Genomic DNA, 25,113 nt, shown 5'->3' with positions numbered 1-25,113 from the left:
TCCAGTTCTCTAGGGAGCAGGTATCAGGGCAGACAAAACCTGTTCTTCCCAACCCTGGCCACTTGGGTGGAGTATCCTTAATCTTCTGTGGCAAGCTATGATTTGGGGGGCAGAACAGTTTTTTAGTCACTGAAACAGGAAAGCCAGCAAAAGGGAGGGATCTGGAAAACCCAGCTCTGAACAAGGAAGGGCATTTTACTGGGGAAGGCGGGTGACTCAGCATGCCAAGTGTGGCCACAAAGCCAGGAAGGCTGGTCAGCCACAAAGGGACAGTAACCAAGGGCTGCGTACCTGTAATGGTCCAAGAGGCAGCAGGTAATACTTCATTCCCTGTCTAAGCCTGGGAATCTTAGGCTGGCAGAGGACTTAGGGTCCAGCCTCACTTGCAAATTCTGAAGATGCTCTGCACCGCAACCCAGAGGCTCTGCCTACATAAGCCACCTATATGATTCCATCCCCTCCTACAGAGCTCTCAGCTAGCCTCCGAATAAAGCCAAGCCATGGCCTGGAGGTGGAAATGGAGGGCAGTGTGAGCAGTAATGAATCCACTGGGAAGTTTTAACAGAAGCATTTCCCTTCTTCCATGAACTAGGGATGACCCATCCCAAATGCTCTATTTTCGAGAGAAAAAAGCAAAAAGACTCCCATAGTTACTATAAGTCTAACATCTTTTGTTGAACTTCAAAAAGCCTAACTATAAAGAAGAAAAACAAATATCAGCAATTTATTTCTACTGCTGTTCAAAAGTACATTCTCCCTTCCCCAACAAAGTGCTTAAAATAAACAGAGTTTACTGTAAACTTGGCACTCTTCTCATTCAACCTATTAACACCGACAGTCCTTGAGCAACTTGTTAATAATATAGTTACTTTGCATTGTTTTAGGCACATGACTTCCAAGACCCACAGAACTCATTTTATTATTTTTTTTAAAGAAGACATAACATGAAATAAAAAGAAAGGAGGAAAAAAAAACACAATTAAATCTTCAACTCTTCCAGTGCAGAGTTAAATTCTGTGACAAGTTCCAAGGCAACACTTGCAGGCTTTTTAAAGGATGGCCTTACTTGGGCCTCTAATGACCAGGAGCCTCCTCTCGGGCAGGATTAAGCAGAATAAGAGCTTTGAACAAAACACACGACCCCCTCTCCCTCTCGCAGACAATATACTTCTATCACACATACCCACATCAGGCCACATCACACACTGTCAGTAGCTCCACCCTTTCTGTTTATGTTCATTGCAACTTGACAAAGGAGAGGCAGAAGGGAGCCTGGCCCATCCAGTGAGAATTCTACCACCAATGGAAGACACTTCCCACCTCTGTGGCCCCCTTCAGCCCTCTGCGGGGAAGGCTGTCGCTTACCCTTGCCCCCTTCTTGGCCAGCAGACACACCAGCTTCATGTGGCCTGCAGCGGCTGCGTAGCAGAGGGCAGTCATGCCGTTCTCTGACATGCCATCCAGGCAGGCGCCGAATTCCAGAAGCAGAGTGACCACTTCCTCGTGGCCAAGGTGAGACTGGACGCACAGGATCGGGGCATTATTTAACACTTCGGTCCTGTAGTTCACGTTGGCCCCTCCTAATATCAGGAGACGGCTCACCTGTTGGAGAATGTCCCCCAACAAGATTAATTTCTCGTGAAGTTGGCGATCATAACAATGTTTGTGGAGAAGGGTGGTATCCTTAGTCCAGTGGTTCTCAAACGTGAGTGTGCACCGGTGTGACCTACACATGCACTGAAGATGCACATTCTCGCTGGTGAGAATGCAAAGTGGCACAGCTGCCTCGGGAACCAGTATGGAGGTTTCTCAGGACCTAGCAATCCCACTCTGGGTACAGGTCCAGAGGAAATGAGATCAGAATCTCAGTGAGACACCCACACTGCTGTGTTATGGAAGCACTATTCACAATAGCTGAGAGTTGCAGGCAAACTAAAAGGTCAACAGATGAATGGACAAACAGAAGTGGTATGTACATACATTGGCATATCACTCAGCTTTCAAAAGGAAGGAAATCCTGCCCCATGTAGCAACAAGATGAACCCTGAGAACACTGCTCACTCAATCATGTCTGACTCTTTGTGACTCCACGGACTATAGCCCACCAGGCTCCTCTGTCCATGGAATTTTCCAGGCAAGAATATTGGAGTGGGTTGCCATCTCCTGCCCCAGGGGCTCTTCCAGACCCAGAAATCAAACCTGCATCTTCTGCATCGGCGGGCGGATTCTTTACCACTGAGCCACGAGGGAAGCCAACCATAACGAGACAAATGCTGTGTGACTTCACTAGTATAAGGGACACAGAGTAGTCAGATTCACAAAGACAGAAAGTAGAGTGGTAGCTTCCAGGGCCTGGGAGAAAGCAGGGGAAACAAGACCTGTTTAATAGGGGTGGAATTTAGTCTTATTGTGGAGTTTTATTACTGCACAATAATATGAATATATTTAACACTACTGATTTCTACCTTTAAAAATAGTTAAGATGATATATTTTATGAAGTGTTTGTTTATCACAATTGAAAAACAAAAATTTAGAAATGTCTGTTCTCTGGATTCAGTAGGTCTGGCGCGGGTGGGAGTGAGGTCTAAGAATGTGCCTGTTTACTGAATTTCCCCCAGGGGATACAGATGCTGTTGGTCTGAGGATCACATTTTGAAAACCACTGTCTGATCCAAATAAAAACAGAAAATTCATTTTGGGGGACAATGAAATAATCATCACGGGATTAAATAATTAACAGTGAGATAATAAAGCCAAAATTAAGAGCATACAGTTTTTTCTTTACAAGGAATTGTACCTGCAAGAAACAGCAGAACACGTAAAAATGCTCATATGCTTGGGACAGTCTGCAGCACAAAACTCCTAGAAAAGCATCTGCTTTTCTGACTAATTGCTACATATCTACCACCCACTGAACGCCTTGGATCCAGATATAAAAGGAAATTCGTTATCTATAGGTTTTAAAATAAAATCATTGAATACTTTATGTGAATTATAGCTATACTAATATTTTCTTCAAATCTCCAGATCATTGGAAAAATGACATTCCATTAACACCTATTAAGATGCCCATTGAGTTTCTTCAAACAGTCCCCTTCAATGGTCCTGATCGCATCAATCTCCCCCTAACAGACTCTGGCCACCTCCGGCTGCCCATTAGGTATGAAAACCACAGAGACTGCGTCTTATCTAACCAGAGACACATGGGATCATTAGGGGATAGAGAAAGATGACAAGGAATATAAAATCTGAGGCATTTCGATGATACGGTGCCTACAAGAGTAGCTAACAGAATATTTACAAAGTGACAAATTATTATTCTGGTGGTGACACCACACCTCAGAATAGTGATACCATACAGACTGGTTAGAACCCAGAGAGTAAAACCTGCGGACGCACTGGCTGCTGAAGCTTGAGCCCTGACCCAGCCCTTCAGCTGCTTCTCTGACCTCCTCTAGCAGCACTCGTCCCCTCACCTGCCCGCCACCCCAGTGCCCCGCAAAGGTGACCGCAATGGGTCTGATGCTTGTCCCGTGAGAGAGAGAGAGAGAGAGAGAGAGAGAGAGTGTGTGTGTGTGTGTGTGTCCAACCAGCACATGTGCACAGAAGGGCAGAAAATACTGAGAGGAGAAATCAGGAGAGGTGTCCCTGTCCCCACAATGACACAGGACACAACCTCGGGCAAACCCATCCCCACTGAGCTTGCTCTAGAGCCCTAAATCGGTTTGCTCCTAAAAATAGCACCAGACTCAAGCAGGACTTTAAAGCATTTTAAAAGGGTAAGTGCCCAACAAAAGTCAGGGTTTTTGAGAAAATGACTTCCCTCTGAGTAACCGCCAACAGTGTGGCAGGAATACGACAATGCTGCTGGCACAGTAGGGGTTTTATTGAGGCCCAAGAAATGAGTTCTCAGGTGAGAGCAATACAGACCAGAACTCGAACAGCTTTTCAAAATTTTCAAAACACACACATCAGGGACTTCCCTGCGGGCCTAATGGTTAAGAATCCATCTTCCAATGCAAGGGACTGAGTTCGATCTCTGGTCGGAAAACTAAGATCCTGCAAGCCTGGGGGGAACTAGGCCCAGCTGCAACTACTGAGCCCGTGCATCCCAACTAGAAAGAAGCCTGCACACCACAACGAAGAGCCACACGCCGCCACAACCGAGATCCGACGCAGCCAAAACAGACAGACAAGTAAATATTAGAAAAGATTAAAGCAGGGGCATCGTTTACCAACATCACAGAAATAAAAAAGATTTTAAAAACACACACACATAACATCACCAACGGGCACACTGGACTCTGGACCCCAAAGGACAGGCAGAAACTGCTTGTAAATTCAGTGTGACTTTGATCGCCAGTTACCCTCTCTCTCCCCTCTCCCATCAATCCCATCCCCTCTTGAGATTCATGAGCCTAAAAGAAAAAGATGATGAATTAAACAGTCTGAGTTCTCAATCAGCCTCTTAACTAACTTGCTGTGTGATTTTCAGAAAATTACTCAACCTCGCTGTGATTCAGGTGGTCTCTAACGAAATGACAGTACACCACCCCATTCTACTGGACAGAAACTCTCTTGTAAGAACATTGGAAGGTGTTGCTTCAGTAATGTCTTGCATAATACTATATAAGAAAAGTCTTATGGAAGGTCTGTGCACAGAGGCAGAACTTTCCTAAAGGCATTTGTCATCAATTCTCTATTTGCTTCTTGGGAAAAACATTTCCTTTGTTGGTGCGATGCTGTGGGTATTTTTACCACTTATCCCCCTAAGCAATCTGTGATCTTCTCCAAACCCACGCTTCTTAACCCTGCTGCTCCATGAAACCACCAGGGAGCTTGCAAGTTTCCAAAGCACCAGCCCCACCCTTGGAGATTCTGACTAGGCTGGGGCCCGGGGCTCCCAGGTGGTTGCAGCTGGCAGCCGCGGCTATAAACGCACCAGGTGAGGAGCGCACCTGTGGAGGGAGCGTGGGCTTGTTCTGTGCCAGGCACTCTTCCCGCTGTGGGATCTGGGCGCCTATCACTACCCTCACCCGAAAGGTGGAAATAAAAACAGTTTCGCTTCCTTGGGTTGTTGTGAAGATTAAAAATGAACACACACAAAGCACTTAGCCCAGCCCTGAGCATCCTATAAGTGCTGAAAAAATATACTTGCTATTGTTATAATCACCTTTGGAGGGGCGGCGGAGGCGGGGGGGTGGTGAGGGGGGAGTGAAAGTGTTTGTCTCTTAGTCGTGTCCAACTCTGAGACCCTGTGGAATGTAGCCTGCCAGGTAGGTTCCTCTGTTCCTGGGATTCTTCAGGCAAGAATACTGGAGTGGGTTGCCATTTCCTGCTCCAGGGGATCTTCCCAACCCAGGGATCGAAACCAGGTATTCTGTACTGTAGGCAGATTCTTTACCATCTGAGCAACCAGGGAAGATTAACGGCTCTTTAAAGGAGACAAGGGCCCCAGTCTCTGACCCTCAGAAGGCACAGGAGGGCGCTCTGCCCCAGAAACCGGCTGACCCAGAGGGCTTGCCCCCTGCCCCCACCGCGCCAGGGGAGACCTCACGCTCATCTGACGGCAGGCGTGGGCCCATCACAGCCTGTAGGCAGCTCCCCTTCACCACCACCACCAGGCACATTCACAAGCTCTCAAGTGCTTTCCGGAGAATCTCAGTGTCCAGAAAGAAGGTGAAAAGTGACTAAAAATAACTCACTTGACCATGTAATAAATGCCAAGTCTTCTCCCGAGAGCTTCAACATCTCAGTGAGGTGTCGCCTCACTCTACAATGCAGGCTCTTTAGTGACCTTCACTTCACAGGTGAGCAAACTGAGGCTCAGGGCAGGTAAGGCAGAGATGAGCCCCGGGCACAACTCTTACTACTACAGTCACAGTCCAGCCGCTGAAGCAGCAGCTCTGGCTGAGATTACTTGGCATTCCGGGAAGGGGAAAAACGGTTCTTTCTGCATAGTTTTTCCCAACTACATGGAAATCTTCTGGTCACTACTACCATGAAGCTCTCTCTCTAACAACTGGAAATGGCAGTATGAACTATACACATCTCTGGACTGGATGAATGCAAGAAAACGAAAACGGGGGTAGGGTGGCAGGTAAAATGATGTGATCACAAAGAACAGAAGAGTACTGTCCAGCATGTAGTAAAGTGGGAGGCTCAGTTTTCTCACTGGAGGTTTTCATCAGTACAACTGGTGTAAATGCATGTTTCCTAATAATTATGCAGAATACAACTGTATCCTGTCAGCCAGGGAAGTCAGGCCAAGGTCCACACCTAACTCCTGTCTCCTCCCCTCCCTGCCTCCAGCTGTGAGAAGAATCACAATCTTAATTCCCTTGAGCCCACAGCCTTAGGAAGCCTGTGGCTGACAGCCAGTCCAATGGGACTATGTGAGCAAAACAACCAACTGGTCTAAAGCCTGGGGGCCCTGGTGGCAAGGACCCCAGAGGGCCAGCCAGAGCTCAGGCTGGCATCAGCCTGGCCTGGCTATGGTATATCACATTGTTAGAAATCACGGGCATGCCACCAAAATTAAAATTCAACTACCAAGTAATTACTCCAGAGCAAGTAGCTTTAATTTACCAAAGTGGCAAACTGCAATTATTGCTCAAAATGACATCCTTTCCTGTATGACAACATTTAATACTCTCTGGAAAAAAATTCCTTAATTGCATGCATAATTTTAAATTACTGTAATTTGTTCAAGATTCTGTGAAAAATCACTCCCCCCAACCTTTTTTTAAAAGACAAAAGAAACAGAAGGATAATAGAAAGTCTTAAAATTCTGTGACTAAGTTATACAATTTGGGGGGATAATGTTAGATGTAGACGACACTGAAATTCTATAAAACAAAGTAAAGATGAATAACTTTTAAAATTGCAAATATGTTAAAGAGAAAAGTTTATAATCCCAGGCAGGTCAAGCTCATTACACTATTACACGGTACCTTTTAATTTATTAAAACTCATATTCAACAGAGTATGATGTTTCCCATTTACTTTTCTCCACATTAAAATAACTTTTGTGCCCATAATTCATTAAAACAGTGAAAACAGATACTTCCATTTTAATTTTTCTTTCTTTGTTCCTTACCATCATTACAGAATTTTATTAATTATGGAAAAGCCAAAAGATATACTTTCAGCTGAAATAAGAGATGAAACAATTACAGTAAACTCAGTTCCAGTTTCTATAACAAGTGAAACAAAAACTCGAAATACAATTTCTTCATCACGTGAAATATGTCCTTGGCATGTTCAGAGTAACTCTATCTAGAAAGGAAGTGCTCCTTTTGACCCGAAGCAGCAGCTTAGAGCTAGTGCTCCTTAATTACAAAAGCGGCTTCCCCTGTCTTCACCCCATGAAACTTGCACACAGCTTCAGTCAGGACACAACCCTCAAGCCCACCCCTCTGCAGAGCACAGATTGGACACAGGGGTTCCTGGGAGCAATTCTCCAGGGCTGCTCTGTTTCCAGGAGCCCTGTCCAGGGGTGAGCCCAGCCGAAATCCAATGAGCCCTCTGCCTCTCAAGACTGGAACCCTAACAGCACTGAGTCCACCTGCACTTTTGCATTTGCAAAAACCTTGTCTGAATCCACCAGGCGGGTGGTGGCCTTTCTCTAACCAACACCCAAGCTCTGTACTGGGTGGTAGGTCTGTGGGCGAGCCGCCCCAGGGTCAGAGCCCTGCTGGGTCCCTCCTGACACCCAGGCTCCTTTGTCAGCACTGTTACACTCTCCACTTCTAAAAACCAGCAAGGGGGGATGTAATGTACCCCCACGGGACCAAAGCCAATAATAATTCAGTTTATTTCAAAGTTTCTAAGAAGTAGATCTTAAGTTTTCACTCTAAGAAAAAATTTATAACCATATGTGATATTTGTTAACGAGACCTTTTCTGCTATAAAAACCAGTATCACATCATTAGGTTGTTCACCTAAAATCTACATCAACTATACTTCCATTGAAAAAAGAGAGGAAAAAAATAAGGAAATACAGCCTGCTCTCTGTATTAGTATGTTCTGTATCTATGAATTCAACTAACCACAGACTAAAACTATTTGAAAATAAAACTTTCCATAATGTTCCAAAAACCAAAACTTGAATTTGCTGTGTGCAACTCTTTACACAGTCTTTGTATTATATTAGATATTAGAAGCACTCTAGGGCTTCCCTGGTGGCTCAGACGGTAAAGCCTCTGCTCGCAATGAGGGAGACCCAGGTTCAATTCCTGGGTTGGGAAGATCCCCTTGAGAAGGAAATGGCAACCCACTCCAGTACTCTTGCCTGGAAAATCCCATGGACGGAGGAGCCTGATAGGCTACAGTCCATGGGGTCGCAAAGAGTCGGACACGACTGAGCGACTTCACTCACTCACTCAGAGATGATCTAAAGTATATGGGAGGATATGCGTAGGTTATAGTCAAATACCTTGCCCTTATTTATGGAACTTGAGCATCCTTGGATTTAGGTGTCTGTGGAAGGACCTGGAACGAATCCAAGGGACCATTATACACCAGGAAAGCAGGGAAGGGAGAAGAGGGGCCAGTGCTCTGTAAGGCCTCGATCCCCAGACACACGTCCAAGGTGGGGTGCTGAGGGTGGAGGATGTTGACAGTAGGGGAGAAGAGACACAGAGGTTCCCCTGGGGCTGGAGAGGTGTGGGGACAAGACTCTTCCATGGCACCATCTCTGGGGCATGTGGGTTTGATGAACCAAAGTGAGGAGAAGAAAAAGATTCCTGGAAAATTCTAAGGCTTCACTTGACCACCTGGTGAGAGTGTTAGGCCATCCTTGGGCTACTAACAAGAGAACAGGTATGACTTTTCATAGAGGTGACTGAAGGGGAGAACCTGGCTATCTGGGAAACAATGTCAGAGCTTTTGAAGACAGCCAAAACATCAGGGCCTGGGGCTGAAAGGCCTGGAGTCTAGCAGCTACATCAAGCAGGTAAGAAATCTAAGTGTGAAGACAGTTAGGATCTCATCTTACTTTGCACTGGGGAAGATGGTTATAAACAGCTGTAATGTTAAGTCAATAGTTCCCACACTCCATGGGAGTTAAGCCCTCTTTGCTGCCTTAAGCAGATACTTGGCCTCCGTGTGCTTTAGATTCTTAGACTGCATTAACGGAGGAGGGAAAATCTACTCTGAAAAGCTCAGCAAAATACTGTGCAATGACAGCCACTGATGGGGAGTGAGGAAGCCCTTGGTTCAGCAGCAGGCAGACCCTGATACACTTTCCATGGTCATAAATACGTGTGTACACAATCTTTAATAAAGTTTTCCTCTTTAAAGTGACCATCCTTTTGTCACTCATCAGGGCTTAATTTCCTATGAACCATAAAGAGATAGTCCGGATTGGAAGCCAGGATGCTTTAAAAGGTCATTTTCCCTGGAAATTCCCCTCTGACCTTTGCTTTCCTTTATGAACTGTTTCCCTTATCTCATCTACTCTGAAACAGTCACCATGAGCTCACATAGCAGCCCCTGACCACACACATCTTGCTGCCTCAGCGAAAGCCAGACTTGTGCAAGAGAACGGGCAACAGAGCAGTCACGTCTGTGTGCTTCACACCAGGAAACCGCCTCTTTAGAAGCGTCCCAGCCTCTTTTGCCCACAACCCAGGGCAGGGGAGAGCAGGACCGTTGATGCAACAGTGGTCAGGCAGGGGGCTCTGGCTCCCTGGGCAGAGGGCGGCTCACCTTCACATTGGGAGTGTAGAGATTCCTGAGAGAGGCCAGGGCCGCGGACAGCCCCTCGGTGCTGTACCCGATCCACAGGGCCTGGAGGTGGCTTGAAGAGATTCCTGTCTTCTTGCTGAGGCCCTGGGAAAAAACAGCAGCAAATCAGCTTCAACATCTCCTCTCTACATGCAGCGTGGGTCTGAAGTGGGTGAACGTCCCCACTGAACACGAGGCAAAGGCTGTGAGCACAAAAAAGGCTCAGACCTGTGAGCATTCCCGTCCCCAAACCAAGGGTCAAGGAACCAGCCTGCCTTTGCTACATTAACTGTCCGCCTGGCGGAAAGGATGGCAGTTGAGAGAGAAGTTTCTCTTTATAGAGGTTCTCTAATCAATTAAAGGAAGCATAAATGTTAGAATATCACCATTTATAGTCCCTAATGAAGAAAGAGACCAGTCATGGCTGATGGCCTCCCACCAAGCACACGAGGTGTCCTGACCCCAGAAACCTCATACAGACTTACAGAGCATTTTAACTCTAATGAGCAGACCTCAAAGATATTGCAGGTTTGGTTCCAGACCACAGCAACAACGTGAGTCATGCAATTTTTCTGGTTTCCTGGTGCACTTGAAAGCTTTATGTTTACACTATACTGTAGTCTATTCAGTGTGCAATAGCATTGTCTTGAAAAATGTATTAATACATACCTTAATTTAAAAATATTTTATTGCTAAAAAATGGCAACCATCATCTGAGACTTCAATAAGTTGTACTAGTAACATCAAAGATTGCTGGTCACAGAAAACCATAAGAAGTAACAATGAAGAAGTCTGAAATATTGCAAGAACTTTCCAAAATATGACACAGAGACATGAAGTAAGCAAATGCTATTGGGGAAATGGTGCCAAAAGTCTAGTTCAGTGCAGGAGTGGCACAAACCTTCAATTTGTAAGAAAAAATTCAATTATTTGCAAAGTATAATAAAGCAAAAGTACAGTATAACAAGGTTAACCTGTATAAAGTAATTATGATATGCAGGGGGGGAGGGTGGTAAGGGAGGAATCAAACCTGAACCTGATTAAACTGCTCAAAATAACTACCAAAGAATAAAAAATCCAGAGGAAAAAGGAACTAGTTAAACTAGGCCGCAAGAAACAAGGACACAATCAGAAAATCCAGGTGGTAGAAACTGCAGAGGTCACATAACTTAGCCTCTTCTACAACTATTTAACAAGGAAACAAAGGGGAATGAATGCAGTGGAAACTTTAAGAGATTTAGAGGGTGGAAAAGTGAGAACAATGGTTACTTTTAGGCAGGGGTTGTGTTTGGAATGGGGCTCACAAAGTTGTCTCCAGAACCAAAACCTCAATGCGGCACCAATGAAACCCTCCCTCCAGCGGTGTGGGGCTCACCTTGAAAATGTGTGCCTTCAGGATGTGATGGCCAAGCTCCATGGTCTGCTGGCGGTTCAGCTTGCCCTCCTGTCGCGAGAACATGAACGCCAGCAGAGCGTGCCCATTCCTAGGACGAGAAACACAAAGGCTGGTAACCAAAGACCCCAGGGCACCTCCCTGCAGGCCCTTGGGGTGAACATCACCAAACGACCCTGAACTCTTCCCGTGGTGTCTCAGCATCACCGTACGGAAAGCTGCTTCTTCACAGAGGATGCCAGTGCTGTTTACTCCTTAAGTCATTTTCTCGGGACTCCCTATCTCTGTGGAGTGACTCAGAGAGAAGCCCCAGGACAGGGCAAGTCTTTGTGGAACCACCCACTCTGTGTCCACTGGCCATCACTCTCTTGTAATGAAGTCTTTCACAAAATCACAAACTCCATGAGACTAAGGGTCTTGTCTAAGTCACAGCTTGGTCACTGCTGCTGCTGCTGCTAAGTCGCTTCAGTCGTGTCCGACTCTGTGCGACCCCATAGACGGCAGCCCCCCAGGCTCCCCCGTCCCTGGGATACCTAGCAAATGCCCCAGACTCAGTAAGAACCCAAATATGCATCTCTTGTATGGATGGAGAGATGAAGGACAGACATGTGCGAATGGACAGATACCATACCAGACCTGACCCTAGGCCTCCTGTCAGTACAATCACCACTGAGGGTAGACCTGGGCCAAAGGACAAGACCTTACCATGGGAGGGAAAGCAAACCCAGGCTGCATGCAGAAATAGCTCATGACCAGAAAACAACTAGCATTTTAGGCTCGAAAGGAACACAGCTCCTTGTAGGGGTAAGAAAGCTGTGTCTGCTATGTCTGGGCACAGGGTGGACATTCAACTGACACCACCAATTAATCCCCCTACTAGCCCTCTCATGAAGGAGCCACCATACCCTCTTTCCCTTCCATGTCTGTAGAACTTATTCTGTCTCCCATGGACTCCATGCCTTCATCTAGGCCAGTCTGTTTGGAAAACATGCTAAGGGCTGCTTACTCCAGCAGCAGTGACTGCTGTGCGAGGTGAATCATTTTCATTTCTATTAACCTGACACCTGTGAAATTTTGTTCTGCTGAGAAAAAGCAGCTAGTTGTAGAGAAAAAGATACACTGTGAAAAAGAAAAGCATTCTTCTAAATGTGTTTTCTAGTTGTTGCTGATCTAGAGGATTAAAAGCATGTATCATTTAAATCACATTATTCTATCCAGATGCTTGCCTGTTTCTCAATTATACATCATGTTACAGATGAGGAAACCAGGGCAAGTGGAAACCACTAGACTGTTTTTTGTCCTACAGGAGAAGGTGTGACACGTAAGCCCCCACTGCTGCTGAGTCTCCCACTTGCCGTCTTGTAAGGGTCTGGAGCATACGCCCTGTGCTCCTTTGCACACACTACCTCCCAGACCTCACGCTTCGGCTCCCTTTCTCCCAGGAGAACCTCCCCTGCCCCCATGGAAACCACTCTCTGCCGTCTCCCAGTGCGCCATGCCCTCCCTGGCCACATCAATGGGCTAGTCCCACCTGACTCTGATCAGGGCCAGTCTCCCCGCAACGGGCTCAGCCACCCTCAGTCTCCCAGTCTGCTAGCTCTGTGGCGATGCCAGCTGCGACCACCACGAAACCTGCTAGGTACTGTGGTTGGCTGGCCCTGGTGGATGATGACCACCCACCCTTCAGTAGTTGGGCCAAAGGTGTCCGGTGCACTCAGCTAAGCGCATGGCTTCCCACCTCTCTGAGGAAACAATTCACCACACAGTCATTGGGTGGTCCTAAGATCACATGCCTCCTTCCAAGTCTACCCACACTTACTGTCCATTTTCCAAAGCTTACACATATCCAGCTTTTTACCACATGCCCGATGCAGAAAGAGTAACTAAGTTATTTTCTGAACCTGTTTGACCCTGTGAATCATGAGGTATCGTGATTCCAAATTGGTGTGCCTGGGGGAAACAGGTCTGTACAGGTAAATGATGGGCCCAATAGGTGATGACCGAGTACAGGGTGACCACAGTCTGCGTAATATGAGCCCCTGTGCTCTTCCTCAGCATAACCTGACTTATCCAATCATTTGTGCATTAACATCCCCCTAGAACCAGCACCTTGTTTGATACTGGGGATCTCCTGGGAAACAATGTGAGGTCCTTGCCCCGAGGAGCTCTCAGCAACTAGACTGGAGACACGTAAACGAGACAAAATCAAGCTAGAATAGTGGCCTGAATGGATGCTGCGGAGGCAAAGAGGAAACTCACTGACCCCATTCCCTCGAGTTTCCAATTTCTCCCCCTTCACAGATTGTGTTTCCATGAACCTGCTGTCTCAAGGATGCTTCCAACAACATCCCAATCCGTTGTGTTATTTAAAACACAAACCAAAACTCTTCCCCACCCTAAACCCCAAACCTCTCCACCCTTTTACTTTCCATGCCAGGATGCTGGCTCTCCTCTTTCACTCCTCACAACCCAATGGAAGGAATCTCCTGGAGATCTAGGACCCTCCTCCCACAACGAAATGCCAATGGCTTCCTCTGAACCCTCAGCTTCCTTCACTTCTTACCAGCACCTACTTTCTTCCCCTCCTTCCCAGAAATCCTTCTCCTTGTCCCAGAAGTCCAACACTCCCTCTCCCCCAACTGCACTTCCTCACCATGTCCCACCACTGCCTCTCCATCAGCGATGCCAGATCTTTAACTCCAACCTCTTTTCCAATTGTTAGATCCCACCTGCCTTGGAACCCCACCACCAACCCCATGAGCTCAGTGGACCTCTGACTCCTCGGATGCAGCTGCCCCACCGCAAATGAGGCACCTGAACTCTGAACCCAATTCCTCCCAACCCCAAATCCCAATCTGCTATTCCTGCAGGACACAAGTACAAAATGAGGTGGCTGGAAGTGATGGTTGCACTCCCCTCTGGGGCCACAGATGCATCAGATCCCCGGGATGAGACACCACAAGCTTAAGAGGTGGCAGAACGGCATTGAGAAACAGTCTGCAGATTCCCACGTCTGCAAAGGAACGGAGCTGTGAACAGGCTTGAGGGAAGCCAGCTGTTCCCTGCAGCTGGTCCCACACTCTCCTGCACGTGTCCCTGAGAGAGGGGACGGGGACCTAGAGGAGAATCACAAAGAAACACCGCCCAGGCACCATCAGCTTCTCCTTCATCCAGATATACTGAGGAGTCCTACAATACTAGCAATTAAAGGAAGGAAGCTTTCACATGGAACTCTACTCAACCTGATGTGGCAGCCTGAAGGGGAGGGAGGTTTGGGGAGAATGGATACATGTATATATAAGGCTGGGTCCCTCCACTGTTCACCTGAAATGACCACAACACTATTAATCAGTTATGTGCTCAGTCGTGTTTGACTCTTTATGACCCCATAGACTGTAGCCCGCCAGGCTCCTCTGTCCATGGAATTCTCCAGGTAAGAATACTGCAGTGAGTTAATTCCCTTCTCCAGGGGATCTTCCCAACCCAGGGATTGAACCCATGTCTCCTGCATTGGCAGGCAGATTCTTTACCAATAGCACCACCTGAGAAGCTGCTTTACTGACTATACCCCAATACAAAATAAAAAGTTAAAAAAAAAAAAAAGAAGTTTTTGTTTGAGGGCTTCCCTGGTGGTTCAGGCAGTAAAGAATCTGCCTGCAACTAAGGAGACTCAGGTTCAATCCCTGGGTCAGGAAGATCCCCTGGAGAAGGGATTGGCAACCCACTCCAGTATTCTTGCCTGGAGAGTCCCATGGACAGAGAAGCCTGGTGGGCTACAGTCTATATGGTCACAAAGAGCTGGACAGGACTGAGCGACTTTCACTGTATCATTCATGCTGTGTTGTCTTTCTGCAAAAGACAATGAATCGTGTTTGTGATCCCTTCGCCAGCCAGGCATCAGGCTTCCTGCCCAGAGCTGCTGGGTAAGCGGCCCGTCATACCTGGGCTCACACAGGAAGGCTGTGTTCTCGCCATCTGCTCTCCACACGAGCCACTCCCTGAAGGATGGGTGGCAGAACATGCGGGTTTTGTCTCGCCGCTTGATGAGGAAGCAGGAGAGGGCATCCATCCTCTGCTGGAAGTCCTCCCAGCCCTGCTCCCCTTGGACGTGGCCGGCGTTGATCGCCTGGAAGATCTGCTCATCCGTCATGGGGTGGAGGGACGCCAGGGCCACATTTAAAATGGGAAGTGCTCTCTCGAAAGCAGACTGGGTCATGAACTTCATGTTGCACTGCAGCAGGTAGAGCTCAGACAGAGACACAGGCACCACCTTGTAGCTGGCGCTCTTGATGACCAGGTGTCCCCTTTGGAAGAGGTCCAAGGTGAGCTTGAGGTACAGGTAGGAGCCGAGGCTCCGCAGAACCAGGTGGCTGCTGACTTTGCCGATGAGGGCAGCATCGGCTTTGCCATTCAGTGAGATGTTGCTGAGGATGTCCTGGCTGCTGTGGACCCTGTGCTGGACGTAGGCGTGCAGGTCGCTGTGGATGTCCTTATTGTCCGGAAAGTCATCCAAGGACAGCTTGACAAATGGCAGCTCGCTGACGATTTCCTGCAAAGGAACAGGGCCCCACAGTGTCACGCCACGGAGATTTCTTTTTCATGTCAGCTGCACTTCAAACCAGATCCCCGAGTTTTCTTTCAAGGAGGATTTTCATGGATTACAGGGACTCATTGTTTTATCTTAAAACATGTAATAGGATAAATTGAAGATAAAAAGCTTATGTGAAAGAAATGCCTGATGTGAGATTAAATCAGAAAAGGCTTTCCTGAGGCCCTTATCCGAGGATGCGGAGCCAAGTGAGATGGAAGAGCCTTGAGCTGACAGTGACAACCTAGCTGCACCAGCAATGGGGCACTGAGACCCCCGGGTGACCTGATACCCATAATCTTTACACTGTGCAACTGGTGATACAACAAGGACAGACACCAACCACCACCGTGACTCTAAGGCCACGGCCAGACACTGAGATCAGAGGCATTCTTCACTGTGCATCAAGATTCCCAGCCAGGTCATAGAAACTGCCCCCAGGCTGGGCCCCGGGGACTGCTGTCATGAAGTTGTCAGACTTGCATATGGCCCACTATTTTGTTGTTGTTGTTAGGTTTTTTTTTTTTTTGTAAACTTTTAAATTGAAGTGTGACATACAGAGGTGCACAAATCCTAACTGCATGGTGTCATTCACTTTCTCAAAGCCAAATATACCTGTGGGACCAGCAGGTAGACACAGGACATTACCAGTTCCAGACACCCCATCCCTTTGCCATCTCACAGGTGACACTTAACAGTAGTGGTGAATTTTGTCTTTTTTTTTGGTTTAAACGTCCCACCATCATTTCTGTAACATGTCCTCACTGAATGTGACAGCTGTAGGAGGCAGGCTGAAGACTATCACCCCACTGTACATGCTAACTGAGCCTCTGAAAACTCAACACAGCTCGAATGCAGAACACAGGATTCCTGCCCACGTGCTGCTGACTGCCACACTGCTCACTGTGTGAAAAGTGACGGAAAAGTGTATCAATCAAAGGTCTACAAAAACAAACACCAAGTGCAAATGAGGTCCAAAAACAAACACAAACACCAAGTGCAAATGAGGTCCTCTTTCTACTTTTAAAGAGGAAAAGAAGAACCCAAATGCTATTTTAAAATAAATATCATCCAAAAATGGAAAAAAAAAATCCATGTCTTGCATCATTACTAAAAATGGATAGGGGTAGATGCAAGGAGTCAATGGTTGTTAAGATATAATTACAGAGTTCAAATGAGGGGACAGATGAGGAATAGAAAAACACATACACTCTTCATTTTGCTGCAAGTGTTATCTCATGTTTAAGTTTTAGGAAAAACTGGATCTTTTTTCAGAATTGGCTTTAAAAATCTTCCTCCTTTATCTCTCCCTTATTTCTTCATTGAAAAAAAAAAAATTCACTGCAAACCCATACAAATAACTGCCAGCAAGAATAACTTGAAATCCTAGTAGACTTATTGGCCAGGCACCTACAACAGCCCCCCAAACTGAGTTGCGTTGAACTGGGGCGAGACACTTCCATTTTGGAAGCACCAGTATAGCTTAACGAAATTAGGGAACTTACCTGACACCTTGATAAATGTTCCTTGGGGGTAAAAAAGTTAGAGCTTTGCCTGTTTAGGGGTCTGTACACTAATATTTCAAAGTTCTAATACACCTTTCAATTCAGCAGCAAAATGATTTACAACAATTTAAGTTGTTAATGTTAACCTAAAATTATAATTATAAAAATTGCAAAATTGGGGCATAGGGTCTTGGAAAGAGATTTGAGAATTCTTTTTTTACCTGGAAATTGGCTCTTACAGTCACAATCAACTTCAACCAAGCAGGGAATTTAGAAATAATCTTGGTAATAAACGAAGAAAGCGTATCTCCATAATCAGGTTTATGAAATTCAGCTTCATTTAAGCCATCTATCAAAATAATGTATTCTTCTTCAGGAATTTTCTGCTCTAAAAGATAAAATGATTTTTTTTTAATTAAGAAATTATACATTTCTATAAGATAGCACCACCCAGTGTATTTTAATGCACAATTTAAAGTGTTATGGAAAACTAAAAGGTTTACATATGGCAGAATAAGTGGTTTCACAGAAGCATATTTTCTATTAAATTTGTAATGAAAACCAGAGTGCAGAGCCAAAAGATCAATCCCCACCAAACAGTTTTCAGAAACATACGGCATCACACGCATTAGCAGGATCTCACCCACTTGCATGATTACAGTTAGCTCTTCAAGAACTCCTGTCACTGGGGTGAGTGACAGCAAAGACAGCCAGCACACACTGAGATCAAACCTGCAAAAGATTCTAGGTCCTGCCCCCTACCCTACCCCACAGAGCTCCCTTGATGGATTTTGGGAGGGCAAGCTGACCCTGGAAGGTCAGAGCATCCCACCGAAGGCACACAGCTAGTGGAGGCGAGAACTCTGCTACACAGAAACCTCCAAGCCTGAACCTAGCTTTCTACTCACTGGTGCCAGCTTCCTGCCTGGCGATGAGGAGCAGTGATGGAGTATCTGTTTCACTCCCCTCTCCCTGGCACCAAATGGCAGAAGTGCTATGGAGACAGGTAGACTAGCTCAAAAGGTAAGGAGCAAGGGGCAGGAAGGATGAATAAACAAAGGCTCAGAATATCACTAATGCCCCTACTGAGACGGTCAAGGGCAAAAAAACCCAAATGGCCGCTGCAAGAAATGACTTTAGCTTCAACTAAACAGTGGAAGTGTGTCCATTCAGTTATGTCCGACTCTTTGTGACCCTAGGGACTGTAGCCCGCCAGGCTCCTCTGTCCATGGGATTCTCCAGGCAAGAGTACTTGGGTGGGTTGCCATTCCTTTCTCCAGGAGATCTTCCCAACTCAGGTCTTCTGCATTGCAAGCAGATTTAGTGTCTGAGCCACCAGGTAACAGAAGCCCCTGGAAAAACATGCTGGCAAGTTCCCCAAATAATCAATGTACTCCCAATGTATTCCCTTGCTACTGAGGAATGCAAAATATGCAGGCAGCAGTTTCTAGGGAGCAAGTCATCTAAATAACCTCTGATTACAAATTAGCTACTTTGGCAATGTTCAACTGGGGAGCTAATTCTTACTGGAGGTATTCCATTTTTAAGGACACTATTTGGAGGAGGACGAGGTGGGGCCCTGGACAGAGGATTCTGAGGAAGGGGCAGAGACATGCAACCCCATATCCTCCCTGCGCCCACTTCGCTCCCTCCCCCAGGGCCAAGCAGACGCCCACCCCCATTCTGAGGACCATCCCGGGGAGAGGGAAGACATGGCTGGCCGCTGGGAGGTACCGTTTCTCAGGCTTGTGAGCGGCTCCAGCACGCCCCGCTTGAAGGCGGCCACCGGGTCCTGCACACAGGACCTGAGGCTCAGCATGCTCTGGAGCTGGGGCTCCCTTATCAGCAGGTCCCGGTAGGCGGCCAGCTGGTGGGACCGGCAGAGCAGGGCCGCGATGCTGTGCACGAACTCGGGCACCAGGCACGTGTAGGTGTTGTCAGCCTGGCAGTAGTGGTAGGCCACGACCTGCGGGGAAGCAGAGCCGTCAGCATCACCCCGTCCTCTCCGCACGGCTCCTTCCACGCTCTCCAACGGGATGCAGCGCTCCCATTCTCTAACAAGACACGTTCCTTCTGTTCCCCAGGACTAAGTCATCACTTGGCTTAATGGATTCAGTCGTTCCTCCACTTTGGAAGGAATGCTAAAGTTTGCTGAGTTCTAGGCAGACTTTAAGTTGTAGCCACAAATCTGTCTTGACTGCCCCTAAGATCGCCACAAGTTACTCCCTCTGAGTTGATTACAAATGAATAAAAGTTATTCAGGAAATGTAAAGTCTACCCTGGCTTAAAACAATTTCAACCCATCTGGATAGTCTTGATATTCACTAGTACCACAGTCACTACATGTCTGTTTTCAAAAAGAGCAGCATCTCCTTGGGAAACTCATTTCCAGCATCCAAAAAGCAGATAAAACTGGTGGCAATGAAAGCCAGGCTGTCAAGTCACCGCTGCTTCCTCTTGCAGGCAAGAGGGCAAGGCAGCCCGGCTCAGGCCCTCAGCCTCCTCCCCACACTTCCAGCAACACCATGAAGTTCAATAGCAGCACTATTTGAAGGATCAACAGCAGACACTACCAAAATCCTGCCTATCATGTGAAGGGACACACAGGAGAAGGGAGGCTCCTGCCCAAGCACTGAGAGGATCCTTTTTGTTGGGATGGATTTGAAGAGACCCCCAAGCAAAGTGCCAGATGTGGCTCTGTCTTGAGAGCAGGGGTGGGGGGGGGCATGCTGCAGACAAATGAAAAATATGCAACTTTCCCAATGAGGATGAATGGAGGAATGTAAGCGCAAGCTGGTGGTGGTGGTGGTGGTGGTTTAGTTGCTAAGTCGTGTCTGACTCTCTTGCGACCCCATGGATGGTAGCCCACCAGGCTCCTCTGTCCATGAGACTTCCCAAGCAAGCATACTGAAGTGGGTTGCCATTTCCTCTCTCCAGGGGATGTTTCTGATCCAGAGATCGAACCTGTGTCTCCTGCACTGGCAGGAGGGTTCGCTACCACTGAGCCACCAGGGAAGCCCTAAGTGCAAGGTAAGGAAGGTGAAAAAGGTCAGAACACTTTCAGGTAAAGTGCTTTATGTTCTTCAGAGGGGTCTGTGTCACTGCTGTCCCACTCAGCCCTACAGGCCCTGCAGAAGCACAACAAGAACCACTGGCTATGGATTGGAGCGGAGGGCAGCAGACACACAGGTTAATGCCCTGCCAGGGGGACAGTCAGTCAGTGGAAGATCTGGGGTCTGATTCCAGGTCTACAGACTCTCACAAAGCAGGTGGCAAGACAGGTGTGGCCCATTTGGAACCCACGTGACTTCTGTTTTTGATTACATCTATCATAGACGCTGGAGAAGGAAATGGCAAACCTACTCTAGTATTCTCACTCAGAGAATCCACAGAGGAGCCTGGCGGGCTACATACAGTTCATGGGGTCGCGGAGTCGGACACGACTGAAGAGACTGATCATGCATCATGGACACTCAGAGGGAAGAGACCTGCTCTTCCCTTCTCAACTGGACAGAGCTTAGCAGCAACACACGGTGACCTGTGAGCTTGTGCAAACTACCAGTGAGCCAGCACCACAGACAGCCTAGCATGGTGCTTGATAACAGGAAGTCTGGCAATCCAAGAGTGGGGCATGAAACCAATTTGGAGCCATAAAGGCTTTTTTTTTTTTTAATTTAATGCAGTGAACTTTATAGATGTAAGGATAAGTATATAATGTTTTTGTTTCAGTTGTGTGTGTGATGACGTGTGTGAACACCAAGTGTTTAGAATCACATGTATTTCTTATTGTGGGTCCCTAACCACTGTCACAGGGTGGCTGTGAAGTCTGCACCATATCCCTCATCTCAGATCACCCGTTCATGGCCAGAGGACTGCCCCAAATCAGTGGTCAGGGCGTTGGGACTGTCCAGGCTGGATGAGGAATAGCCTTCATCGGGAAAGCAGAAGCAAGGAGCAGGGAGCTGGGGCACATTCGTTTCAGTTCCTCTGCACCAACCTCACCCGAGGGGGGCCCTCACAGATGCTTCTCACCACTGTCCACTTGTGGTGGCTCTCCAGCATCACCAGCTCACGCCCCTTCTGCCCTGGGGGACCCAAGTGGCTCACATGGAACGGGAGTGGTAACTGCTGCCATGCAGAACGGCAGCTTATGAACCTGTGCTGGCTGTTGAGCAGATTGAAAATTTCAGAAGGACCTTGATGATCAGGTCCTAGGAAGGGAAAGTCAGCCAAGTCTCTTTACAACATCACAAGAAACCTCTGACAGAAAGACACTTGTAACCAAGGGCCCTAGCAACAGAGTGCAGGTGGGGGAGGAGGAGGCCTGGGGCATGGTAAAGGCTCCCAACCTCCTGCTTTTATACCAAATGAAAAATGAAGGAGGGCATGTGTTTACAAGGGTGGATTTGTGGTGAGTGCAATGACATCTATGATGGCTTTGAGGAACTCTTTCAATTCATCATTTAAGATGAATAAAAGTCCACTGCCAATGTCCTAAGATATTACTTTTCATGAGTCCCTTTTATTTGAAGTACTCTATCACAATTTTATCAAAAGCTATATTTTTGAATTAAGCAACTCTTGTCTCCATGTTAAGATCCCTTTTTAAATTCATTTCTCAAAAGCCACAGTAGCAAATCTCTCTCTCTGGGAGGCTCCCATAGAGCAGAAGCAGGTTACCTTAGAAGCCAGGTATTTCACTGCATCCTCTCGTGGTCTCTGGTTCTCAGAAGCATCAGACCCAGACACTGGGGGGGATTTGGCCGCACCAGTACCACTTGTAGAAGAACTTGGTGAAAGCAGTGGAGTGAAAGGAGCATCCTGGGAGGAATCTGAAGCTGCAGTGAAGAGACCAGTTTCATTATTTACAAGGACAGTGTGGGATGCTGAACATATTTCTTGGTTGGACCCAGAGAGTATTTTAACAGCTAGTGAGTGAACATGGTACCAAATGCAAAGGCCCAAATGGGAATTCAGGGTCCTTCTCAGCCCTGTCTCTCACTACCCAGTGCCCTCCCAGGAGAACCGCTATTCCTGGCTTCCTTTATTATTTTTGGTTAAAAAAAAAAAAAATCTTTCCTGGCTCCCTGTTCCTGTTCACCCCATTAGAAACACTTTGTTTTATTACACATAAAATAAGCTGTGGGTTGTCAAATTTGCCACTCCTTCCCAGCTGGAAGTTAGCTTTTATAATTTTGGTAAGTCCAGCATAGAAGACAAAGGCTGTGAAAAACAGGATCCAAAAGAATTCTGCACAGACTCCTTCTGGCTTCTTCTGCCAGAAGACTAATCCCGAACTTTAGGACCCTGAATTCCTCAGAGCACCTGATCAGGCCTCACTGCCCACATCAGGAGGGTGACGGGCCTGACAGCTGGGAGAACGTGAGGGAGGGCTGGCCTCACCCCAGGTCACACCTACAGAAGACTGTGAAAGACAGAGAACTCTCCAGCACGTGGCCACAAACCTGACGCAGCGGCTGGAACACGAGGACAACGGGGAATTTACATCTGTCCAGACAGCAATTCCCTCCACCTTTCTTACATTCATGCAATAAACCAGACCAGCAGTTAAACACGGACATACTTTTCGCTGATGAGCTGGGGCTGTTGGAAGCGATCTGCCTCATGCGGCTTCCGTGGCAGCTCAGCGCCACCAACTTAGAAATGATAGCCGTCTTCCCAAAGCCCACGTTTCCAACAACCACCGCGCCTCTGTTTTCTGTCAGTTCTGTGTTCCTCAAGTTTTCTTCTATCTGGTGAAAGAGCCAATCCCTTCCCACAAACACAGAGTCTGTGGTTATGCTTGGTACTTCAAACAATAATGGTTTCAACAAAATATCTTGTGGCTTGTAGGGAGCAAATCGTGCTTTGGGAAAAAAAAAAAAGATCATGATTTTAGAAGAATGTCATAATTTTATACACTAAAAAACTCAGTTTATCGTTGCTTGTATGGTTTTACAATACAAGGGATCTATCTGCAAGTATTTCCAGCATGGTTCTTATAATACTTCCTGCTTCTGCTGCTGCTGCTGCTAAGTCGCTTCAGTCGTGTCCGACTCTGTGTGACCCCATAGATGACAGCCCACCAGGCTCCCCCGTCCCTGGGATTCTCCAGGCAAGAACACTGGAGTGGGTTGCCATTTCCTTCTCCAATGCATGAAAGTGAAAAGTGAAAGTGAAGTTGCTCAGCCGTGTCTGACTCTTCACGACCCCATGGACTACAGCCCACCAGGCCCCTCCCTCCATGGGATTTTCCAGGCAAGAGTACTGGAGTCAAGTGCCATCGCCTTCTCTGATAATACTTCCTAATACCTCATTTATCATACATTATTGGTCTTACAAAGGGTCCTATTAAAATGACTCTAGCCCTTTCATACTTCTAAGTTATTCACATGACTCAAGATAGATACACAGAGGATTAGAGAAAGTGATGAAGGGGCCAGATGATGTCTCATCAGTTTATCTGAAATAGCACTTAAGACCTGTTTCTTCCACTTCTATAGGAAAACACAGAAATGCATTTCCCTTGAAGACAGTGTCCCAGCTCTTATCGCAGTGTGGTGGTACTTTGACCCTTATTGTGAGATTTTTGGCCACTCAACTGTGCACTTCAGCCAGAAGCAGGAGGTGGCCCCCAGAGCCTAAGAAACTGTAACAAAGCTGATTCTTTGTTGGTGACCAAAAACTCTAGAGAGTGTTAAACAATCCCTGAGTATAAAATGACCCTTCGCTTCAAAATAACATATTGCAGAATAATTTTTCAACTCCAGAAGCAAGTTAATTACATAACGTAAGGAAGAGGCTCCAAAACTCTTAAGGATGGTTTCCTAGCACACCTTAGAGATATAAACTTCTTGCACACATACACTTCATATCATGTTTTAAAAACAGCTGGCTTGAATGCTGGTTACCACAGACTTTCCATGTTTAGTGAATGAGCTCATCACAGCCATAATCACAGCAGATGCAAAGATAAATAAATACCTTTAACTTCCTGTGCCCTACCTCCAGCTGTATTGTGCCACGGTAACCTAATTGATGTCCGAAGGGGAGCATTTCTCTGTCCGTCCAAATAACTCAGGTCTTCCAATTTGGTTGAGCTCGTTGCTGTAATATTAAACTGAAGTTTAGTCTCTTCAAAGCTGAGTTTAATATCATACCCAAACTATGAAAAATTATAAATTACAAAGCCATTCATTTCAGGCTTTCAACAAAATTTACCTCAGACTGATTTTGGTTTTGTTTGCCTGCCCCCATTAATTTTTCTGTCAGTGTTGCTAATTGAGAAGTGGACAAAACCAAGAGCTCCTCATTCTTGAGCCAAAGTCATGTTGATACGGTTGCCAGAATGTCCATTACTCCAGGAAAGAGACAGACCTCACCAAAAATTTTTATGAAGAAACCTGAATCAAGTGAAACTCAGTAAAGCTTCAGTACTGACTGCAAACACAGAGCACAGTGACTTTTCATCTCTGCAGCTCGAGAGAGTCTTACACTGTCACTAGAATTCCAGCTTTGCTAACTAGGTGAGCACATTCTGCATGGACAATTCCTCAGGGCTCAGAACCCTAAAAGTCAGCTCTTGGCAGTAAAAGTAACCAAGTGGAGTTTATCAGAAAGCTTCAAATTTTTATGTATACATTATAGATTGTATATTACACTATATTATGTTTATGTAATTTTTCAATTCTAAAAATAAGTAATCACATTTTCCTCTGATCAAATAAGAGTCATGGCACACAGTTAACTGTTAAAAAAGTTTTACGGATCTATCAAGCACACATAAGGTGAATTATAAAAAATAATCGGTACAAAATAATTTTGTTACATCTTAGCAAATTTTTAAAGCAAATACACAGTTCATGTTTCCATCTTAAAAAAGGAACCTTCTCCTATT

General features: G+C 46.5%; 1 protein-coding gene across 5 annotated transcripts in view; it reads right to left on the bottom strand.

Annotated features, from left to right (window-relative positions):
* The window catches only part of TANC1 (tetratricopeptide repeat, ankyrin repeat and coiled-coil containing 1), a 242,270-nt gene that overhangs the window by 29,496 nt on the left and 187,661 nt on the right, over positions 1-25,113 (bottom strand). For all 5 annotated transcript variants that reach the window (XM_040229144.1, XM_040229146.1, XM_040229145.1 and 2 more), the window contains 9 exons: positions 24,222-24,323; positions 22,801-23,082; positions 21,897-22,054; positions 18,951-19,182; positions 17,438-17,604; positions 15,065-15,672; positions 11,106-11,214; positions 9,713-9,835; positions 1,366-1,602 (listed from right to left, as the gene is read on the bottom strand). In XM_040229144.1, coding sequence (XP_040085078.1) covers positions 1,366-1,602; positions 9,713-9,835; positions 11,106-11,214; positions 15,065-15,672; positions 17,438-17,604; positions 18,951-19,182; positions 21,897-22,054; positions 22,801-23,082; positions 24,222-24,323 — 2,018 coding nt within the window. The remainder of the gene's footprint in view (positions 1-1,365; positions 1,603-9,712; positions 9,836-11,105; positions 11,215-15,064; positions 15,673-17,437; positions 17,605-18,950; positions 19,183-21,896; positions 22,055-22,800; positions 23,083-24,221; positions 24,324-25,113) is intronic.

The sequence above is a fragment of the Oryx dammah genome, unplaced genomic scaffold (genome assembly GCF_014754425.2).
Source record: "Oryx dammah isolate SB20612 unplaced genomic scaffold, SCBI_Odam_1.1 HiC_scaffold_27, whole genome shotgun sequence".
NCBI lineage: Eukaryota > Metazoa > Chordata > Mammalia > Artiodactyla > Bovidae > Oryx > Oryx dammah.
This window is presented reverse-complemented; position numbering and strand designations above follow the sequence as displayed.